The following is a 9,168-nucleotide window of genomic DNA, read 5'->3' on the forward strand; positions in this document are numbered from 1 at the left end:
GGGGGGGGTGGGGGGGGGGGGGGGGGGGGGGGGGGGGCAATTTTTCTTGGAGGCTGAGGGGTGACCTTTTATAGGGGTTTATAAAATCATGAGGGACACAGGTGGGGTGAAGAGCCAAGGTCCTTTCCCAAGGTAGGGGAGTCCAAAACTAGAGGACATAAGTTTAAGGTGAGAGGGGAAAGATTTAAAAGGGACCCGAAGGGGGGATCTTTTCCGAGGCGGTGGTGTGTGTATGGAATGAGCTGCCAGAGGAAATGGTGTAGGCTGGTACAATGACAATATTTAAAAGGCATCTGGCTGGCTATATGAATAGAAATTTTTCAGAGGGATATGGGCTAAATGCTGGCAAATGGGACTAGATTAATTTAGGATATCTGGTTGGCATGGACGAGTTGGGCCATAGGGTCCGTGTCTGTGCTCTACATGTCTTTGGTTTTTTTCTTTTCCTGACCGGTCACAAAGCTCACACACACACCTTCAGAGAGAATCATTTCAATCTCATTCTTACCTTTGTTGTACCGTCCGGTCTTTAGTCCATCAAGAAGGATAGTCAGTGGCCGGATAAACACCTGGAGTTCCTTACACTGGACATAACATCCACCAAAACAAAAACAAACAGGAGATATCAAAATCAATCTATAGAATTAAAACAGAGAAATGACACTGCTCTGCAAGGAGGGAGCCTGATGAACCTGACGGGCCAAATGGCCTCCACCTGTGCTGCAATTTGGCTACAATGAAAACAGACCACTCAGTCCATCTATCCACGCTGACATTTTCTGCTCCACTGCAACGTCCAACCACCCTCCCATCCATCGATATATCATTTTCTCCCCTGTGTGTTTATCCAACTTCCCCACTTTAACTCTATTGGCCTCAACAATGACACATGAGAGTGAGTCCCCTATTTCCCCCCCCCCCCCACCCAAGCAGGAGTGAGTCCCCCATTCTCCCACTCCCCGCAGGAACGAGTCCCCCATCCTCTCACCCCCCACTCCCCGCAGGAGCAAATTCCCCATTTACCCCTTCAGCAAGTGTTGCGGGGAAGATACATTTCAAACCCTCTGTAGTTCCAAATTTAATTCCAGTGATACTGGGTCAGCAGTATTGAAGGAATCACATGATTTGTTAGCTCTGGTCTCAAATGTACATGTCCCTCCTTCTGCCCTAAGCCTGCAATCTTCAGCATATCCAAAGCTCTGGGGTTTTGTATACTCATTCACGCGGTGTCTCCTTAACCAACACTTTCTTGCAATGATGACCTACACTGGCTCCCAGTCTGGTCAGATGTAAAACTGTTGTCTTTTGACAACGTCTCCATCAGTCCAAACCTCAGAGACCTCCTTCCCTCTCCATTCCAACCTCTTCTGCGTTCCCTTTCTCCAAGGGCTTCCCGAAATCAATTGGAGGAGGATAGGACTGGAGCCAATCTTTATGCACACACTTATGTTTACTTACACAGTCGCTGTTCCATATGTACGCCTCCTGACTGGATATATTTCAATCAATGCCTATTTGGATACTTTACGTCAGACCTCTGGAGCAGGTGGGTGTTCTGATACAAAGGTAGGAACACTACCACTGCACCACTGGTACCCTTAGCTTCTTTTTTTACTGTTAATTTGTGGGAAGTGGGCATCGCTAGCTGGGCCCCGTATTTATTACCCGTCCCTAATTGCCCCTTGAGATGGTGGTAGTGAGCTGCCTTCTGGAACTGCTGCAGTCCAAATGCTGTGGGTTGACCCACAGTGCCTTTAGGGAGGGAATTCCATGTTTTTTTTCCTGTGAAGGAAAGGCTGATATATTTCCATGTCAGAGGGGAATTTGAAGGGGAATGTGTTCCCATGTACCTGCGGAACTGCAGTTTCAGTCGCTGTCTATTTATCAGGATGGGAGTGAATTCTTAATATTTTGAACACAATTAATAGCCAACCCCCACAAAACCAGAGGATGGATTAAATCAACAAAGTGAGGAATAGAGAATTCCAAACCTTCTGCGCAAAAAGTAGGTCTCCTCTTGTCTTGACTCGAGGCATCTTTTCACTCAGGGTAGTCCCCTGCTGCTTGGACACATCCCATTCCCTTCTCCGCTTCAGAGCCCTGCTTAGGAACTTCTGGGGGTACTGACTAACACCATCGAGGGAGAGCTTCCATGCTCGGTCCAGAATAGCGGTACCCGGCAGAGACGGGCACGGCCACACAGGGGCCGAGGCAAAATAGATATTCTCCCGTGGCTTCTTGAGGTGGGAGGCCGACATGGGGTGAGGGATGAAGGCTTGAGGCCCGGGCGAGGTTACCTTGCTGGCAGAGGCCGTGCCCACGCCAACAAAGGCAGACTGATCATGGAGAGGGAACCCCATTGGCCTGGCCCTGCAGGGGGCAACATCCTTGGAGGCTCTGTCAGAGTCACTGTCGGAAAGGAAGACGTCGCAGTCCCCGTCTTCCTCGCTGCTGAACCCCTCAATGGATTCTCGAGAAGCTTTACTTCCGGTTGAATCCATTCTCTGGAACAGAAACAGATGAAAATGTCGTCACAGGTAGACAGGGCAGTGAAGGCACCATTTGGTATGCTTGCCTACATTGGTCAGTGCATTGAATATAAGTGTTGGTAGGCATGTTGCAGTCGTACAGGACATTGGTTTGGTCACTTTTGGAATACTGCATTCAGTTCTGGTTTTCCTGCTGTAGGAAGGATGTTGTGAAACTTGAAAGGGTTCAGAAAAGATTTACAAGGATGTTGGAGGATTTGTGCTATGGACCCTTTGGTCCAACCAGTGCCTTCAGACCCTAATCCCAAACTAAACTAGTCCCATCTAACTCCTCCTGGCCCGCATCCCTACAAACCTTTCCTATTCATGAACTTATCCAAACGTAACTTTACCCACATCCACCACTTCCTCAGGAAGATCATTCCACAGCAAACGACCCTCTGTGTATAAAAAGAATACAGCCCTCGTGTCTTTAAATCTTTCTCCTCTCACCTTAAAAATGTGTCCCCTAGTCTTGAAATCCCCCATCCTTGGGAAAAGACACCTATCATTCCTTGGAGTGCAGGTTCAGAGCTCCTTGAAAGTGGAGTCACAGATAGATAAGATAGTAAAGGTGGCATTTGGTATACTTTCCTTTATTGGTCAGAGTATTGAGTATAGGAATTGGGAGGTCATGTTGCAGCTGTACAGGACATTGGTTAGGCCACTTTTGGAATGATGTTGTGAAACTTGAAAAGGTTCAGAAAATATTTCCAAGGATGTTGCCAGGGTTGGAGGATTTGAGCAATAGGGAGAGGTTGAATAGGCTAGGGCTGCTTTCCCTGGAACGAAGGCTGAGGGGTGACCTTATAAAATCACGGGCATGGATAGGATAAATAAACAAAGTATTTTCAGAACTAGAGGGCATAGGTTTAGAGTGAGAGGGGAAAGATATAAAAGAGACCTAAGGGGCAATATTTTCATGCTGAGGGTGGTGCTTGTATGGAATAAGCTGCCAGAGGAAATGGTAGAGGCTGGTACAATTATAACTTTTAAAAGGCACCTGGATAGGTACATGAATAAGAAGGGTTTAGAGGGACACATGTAAATGGGACTAGATGAATTTAGGATATCTGTTTGGCATGGACAAATTGGGTCGAAGGGTCTGTTTCCATGCTATACATCTCTATGACTCTATGGTAGAGTCATTAAAAAGTCATTTGCACAGGTTCATGGATAGGGAAATGGGCCAAACACTGGCAAATGGGACTAGTTTGGTTGAGGAACCCTGGCTGGCATGGATGAGTTGGGCTGAAGAGTCTAGTTCCATGCTGTGTGACTCAAGGTTTTAGAGCCACAATCCTTTGTGTAATTTTTAACCCAACAATAATGGAAATGGGGAAACCCATCAGAAATTTACTCCTCGGCTCCACCTGATGGCCAGAACCTGCAACTGTGCTGTCATTTGATTGTTCTAGAATAAGTTTACAGAGGAAGTTAAAAATCATACAACACCAGGTTATAGTCCAACAGGTTTAATTGGAAGCACTAGCTTTCAGAGCGCTGCTCCTTCATCAGGTGATTGTGGAGTAGAAGATTGTAAGACACAGAATTTATAGCAAAAGTTTATAGTGTGATGTAACTGAAATTATACATTGGAAAATACCTTGATTGTTTGTTAAGTCTCTCATCTGTTAGAATGACCATGTTAATTTCACTTCTTTCATAATGTAAGTCACAAAATATTTAAAAGTTACATTCTCAAGTGAAATGGGACTAGTTTTGTTGAGGAACACTGGCTAGCATGGCTGAAGTTGAACTGTACTTGTAAAGTTACACTGTACTTTGCTCAAAAACTGCATAAATCCATGTAAGATTCTGTTAATTCATTTTTTAGATTAGAATCAGTTTCAGTGTTATGGCACAGACAGCAGCACAGAGGGGTGCTAATACCTAATACATTGTCTGGGCTGACACCAATTGTTAAAGTTCACTTGAGAATGTTACTTTTCAAAAAAAAACGTTTTGTGAAAGAAGTGAAACTAACATGGTTATTCTAACAGATGAGAGACTCAACAAACAATCAAGATATTTTTCAATGTATAATTTCAGTTACATCACACTGTAAACTTTTGCTATAAATTCTGTGTCTTACAATTATGTAGTCCACAATACCTGATGAAGGAGCAGCGCTCTGAAAGCTAGTGCTTCCAATTAAACCTGTTGGACTATAACCTGGTGTTGTGTGATTTTTAACTTTGTACACCCCACTCCAACACCGGCATCTCCAAATCATGACTACCATTTACAGAGGAACCATGATTATCCGGCATCCGCTTAATTGAATTTTGGATTATCTGAACAAGATTGCAAAGTCCCAATGCATGGCTAACTACGTTATCCAAGATTGATTAACCAAACAAAATACTCCCTGCCCGTGTCCTTTGGATAATCGAGGTACCTCTCTACATGGGCTATTTTCAGGTCACATTTTTTCAGCAAGAAAATCAAGCACAGCACTTCAGCATGCTGGGAAGCGCCTAAGAGTCATAGAGATGTACAGCATGGAAACAGACCCTTCGGTCCAACCCGTTCATGCTGACCAGATATCTCAACCCAATCTAGTCCCACCTGCCAGCACCCGGTCTCCTTCCTATTGGAAAGACGTTGTGAAACATGAAAGAGTTCAGAATATATTTACAAGAATGTTGCCAGGGTCGGAGGATTTGATCTATAAGGTGAGGCTGAACAGGCTAGGGCTGTTTTCCCTGGAGTGTTGGAGGCTGAGGGGTGACCTTATAGAGGTTTACAAAATTATAAGGGGCATGGATAGGATAAATAGACAAAGTCTTTTCCCAGCTAGAGGGCATATGTTTAGGGTGAGAGGGGAAAGATATAAAAAAGACCCAAGGGGCAACTTTTTCACACAGAGGGTGGTACGTGTTTGGAATGAGCTTCCAGAGGAAGCGGTGGAGGCTGGTACAATTGGAACATTTAAAAGGCATTTGGATGGGTATATGAATAGGAAGGGTTTGGCTCACGGCCAAAGTAGTACTGTATCAGGAGTTTAGTAACTGTTGTAACATCAGAAACAATGCTAAGATTCTGTGAAAGGTAGAGACCAATTCTTGCATAGAAAGCTCCCATGAACAGCAATCTGTTAGCAACTAGACAACATGCCTTTGAAGTGATGCTGGGCACATGCACAGGGACAGCCATTCAGCCCCTTGAGCTATTCTATCCAACCGGGAAGAATTAAAGCAATGATTTTGAAGTGTGTGTGTTTTTGTGTGGGGGGGTGAGACTTCAGAACTAAGTGGGGGATGGGCAGCAGCCACCAATATGCCAGTCATGGAGATGTACAGCCTGGAACAGACCCTTCGGTCCAACCCGTCCATACTGACCAGATATCCCAACCCAATCCAGTCCCACCTGCCAGCACCTGGCCCATATCCCTCTAAACCCTTCCTATTCATGTCTCTATCCAAATGCCATTTAAATGTTGCAAATGTACCAGCCTCAACCACTTCCTCTGGCAGCTCATGCCATACACGTACCACTCCTCTCTGCATGGAAAAAGTTGCCCCTTAGGTCTCTTTTATATCTTTTCCCTCTCACCCTAAACCTATGCCCTCTAGTTCTGGACTCCCCCACCCCCGGGAAAAGACTTTGCCTATTTATCCTTTCCATGCCTCTCATTAATAAGTCTGATTGTGAATTCAGGAGAAATATTTTTACTCAGTATTGTGGACATCCAGAGGAAATAAAAGTCAGGACAAATATCAACAGCTTTCCAGTCACTGATTATATTGAGGGATGTGGGGATAATACAGGAGTATGTGGTTGAGGTGGAGTGAGCAGCCATATCCTAGAACAATGCTACAGTTTTATTGGGCCGAATGGCCTCTTCCTATGCAAGTCCCACTGGCTGACCAAGTGATTGGACAAGGTCAGATGTCACATGACACCAGGTCCCAACAAGTTTATTTGAATTCACAGGCTTTCAGGTGACTTCACCTGTCAAAGGGGCAGCGCTCCAAAAGCTTGTGATTTCAAATAAACATATGGAATATAACCAGGTGTTGTGTGACTTCTGACCTTATCCACCCCAGTCCAACACCACCTCCACCTCACAACTGACTGGAGACAGGGGCTCATAAGTATAGAGGCTGGGAGGTCATGTTGCAACTATACAGGACATTGTTTAAGCCACCTTTGGGTTACTGCGTTCAATTCTGGACTCCCTGTTGTGAATGTTGGAAGGGTTCAGGTTTAAGCTATAGAGAGGCTGAGGGTGACCTTATAGAGGTTTATAAAATCATGAGTGGCTCGGATAGGGTGAATAGACAAGGTCTTTCTCCCCAGAGTAGGGGAGTCCAAATCTACAGGGTATAAGTTTATGGTGAGAGGGTAAAGATTTAAAAGGGACCGAAGGGGCAGCTTTTTCATGCAGAGAGTGGTACATGTATGGCATGAGCTGCCAGAGGAAGTGGTGGAGGCTGGTACAGTTACAACATTTAAAAGGCTTCTGGATGGGAACATGAATGGGAAGGGTTTAGAGTGACATGTGCCAAATACTGGCAAATGGAACTCGATCAATTTAGGATATCTGATCGGCACGGACAAGTTGGGCCGAAGGGTCTGTTTCTATGCCGTACATCTTTATGACTCTAAATGGGATTAGATTAATTTTAGGATATCAGGATGGCATGGACAAGATGGACCGAAGGGTCTGTTTCCGCGTTGTACATCTCTCTGACTCTATCAGTCTTTATCTGTCTATGGACGAAGGAGATTCTGCAGGCGTGGCTATTTAAATAACAGAGGGAGGGGACAGATTTGTTTAAATCGTCCTTAAATTTGTCTCACGGATAAAGGCTGGGTCGAGGATACAAGACCTCTCTCCTGCCTCTGTCTTAGAGAAGGAAAGCAGGTCAGTCTGGCGACATCTCTGTTCTTAGGAGGCACTGGGTGTGAAAACCGGGTAGAATCTCTTTGTTAAGAGAGAGAGAGACCCATGACACTGAAAAAGGCGGAGCTGTGTCTCTAGCATCTGAAATTTCGGCGAGAGAGAGGGGGAGGAGGGAATGGGAAACAATAAGTCTACACCAGACACTGAAATAAACGAGGAATCTTCACCCTTTTCAAATTCTGGCAACACGAAGATTTTTTTTAAATCTCCGAGGAAAGAGGGGATCCCAAACACTTCTACAGAACAATAGAGAGATCTGATGCCTTTGTGGTGAAGCAGGAATGGGATCGACCCCTTTTTTTAAAAAAAAAGACGAATCAAACTGTTCGAAATCTTCACAATCCATTCCCAAACTATATTTTAAAATTCCAGCAAAACCGACAACTGTAACAACGTCGGAAACAGCAACGTCCAAACAAACCCCACCCCCCCACACACAAAAAAAACCAAATGTTTTTGTCTCAAAATATATAAACACCGGTCCACGGGGTTAAACAAAAGATTAGAACAAAAGTTAAAAGATATTGATTGGAAACATCAAATTATCTGGACTGGCAAACTCATAAACAAAGGAATTGAGTCCCCATTTGTTTCTCAAAAGAAAGCTGTGGGATTAAACAGGTTGTAAATTGGGCAGGAGGTTTATGAGTGTAGGTTTGTGTATTTTTTTTTGTTGGTTTTATTTACCTGATTTCAGTTGCTGTGTGTTTCTTTACCCCCTGTCTCTGAGGCTATCCCACTCCTTTAGCTTGGCTCCTCCGCTCGCTGTCTGATCCTGGGGAAACTGACCAATGTTACCACACACGTGTATGGCTGCATGTAGCAATTCGACCAGAGCACGTGGATCCCCCCTGTGCCCTGCCAGAGGCCGTCTGATTGGCTGCTGCCTGATTGGCTGCTGCGAATCCAGCCAATCAGACAGGCTGCTTGGAGGCAGCAGACACCACCCCTTTCTTCACCCCTCCCCCGCTCCCGAGGGAGGGGAGACCTGTATCTGTCTATGTCTGTATCTGTACATGTGTGCAGCCTATTCAGCGTGTTGCAGGGTTCGAGGGTGAATTGCCTCGGAGTTTTTCTTTCACTAGAGCGTGGGAGGTTGATGGGTGACCTTATAGAGGTTTATGAAATCATGAAGGGGCGTGGATAAGGTGAATGAGTTGAATTAGAGTCATAAAGATGTACAACACGGAAATAGACTCTTCAGTCCAACCTGTCCATGCCGACCAGATATCCCAAGCCTGTCTAGTCCCACATGCCAGCACCCGGCCCATTTCCCTCCAAACCCTTCCTATTCATATACCATTGAAATGCATTTTAAATGTTGCAATTGTACCAGCCTCCACCACTTCCTCTGGCAGCTCATTCCATACCTCTACCACCCTCTGAGTGAAAAAGTTTACTTTAGGTCTTTTTTATATCTCTCACCCTAAACCTATGCCCTCTAGTTCTAGACTCCCCCACTCCAGGGAAAAGATTTGTCTATTTATCCTATGCATGCTCTTCATAATTTTGTAAACCTTTATAAGGTCACCCCTCAGCCTCCGACGCTCCAGGGAAAACAGCCTCAGCCTGTTCAGCCTCTTCCCATAGCTCAAATCCTCCAACCCTGGCAACATCCTTGTAAATCTTTTCTGAACCCTTTCAAGTTTCACAACATCTTTCCGATAGGAAGGAGACCAGAATTGCACACAATATTCCAACAGTGGCCTAACCAAAGTCCTGTACTGC

At 45.1% G+C, this 9,168-nt stretch overlaps 1 protein-coding gene across 2 annotated transcripts in view; it reads right to left on the minus strand.

Moving 5' to 3' along the window:
* The window catches only part of LOC122544701 (circadian-associated transcriptional repressor-like), a 17,091-nt gene extending 8,531 nt beyond the window's left edge, over positions 1 to 8,560 (minus strand). Inside the window, exons 1-3 of one of the 2 annotated variants that reach the window (XM_043683983.1) lie at positions 8,128 to 8,560; positions 1,992 to 2,504; positions 509 to 584 (exon numbers count right to left, since the gene is read on the minus strand). In XM_043683983.1, coding sequence (XP_043539918.1) covers positions 509 to 584; positions 1,992 to 2,501 — 586 coding nt within the window. In that variant the 5' untranslated portion in view covers positions 2,502 to 2,504; positions 8,128 to 8,560. The remainder of the gene's footprint in view (positions 1 to 508; positions 585 to 1,991; positions 2,505 to 8,127) is intronic. The other variant, XM_043683984.1, reaches the window with a different exon arrangement.
* Between the last annotated feature and the right edge of the window lie 608 nt (positions 8,561 to 9,168).

The sequence above is a fragment of the Chiloscyllium plagiosum genome, chromosome 51, assembly GCF_004010195.1.
Source record: "Chiloscyllium plagiosum isolate BGI_BamShark_2017 chromosome 51, ASM401019v2, whole genome shotgun sequence".
NCBI lineage: Eukaryota > Metazoa > Chordata > Chondrichthyes > Orectolobiformes > Hemiscylliidae > Chiloscyllium > Chiloscyllium plagiosum.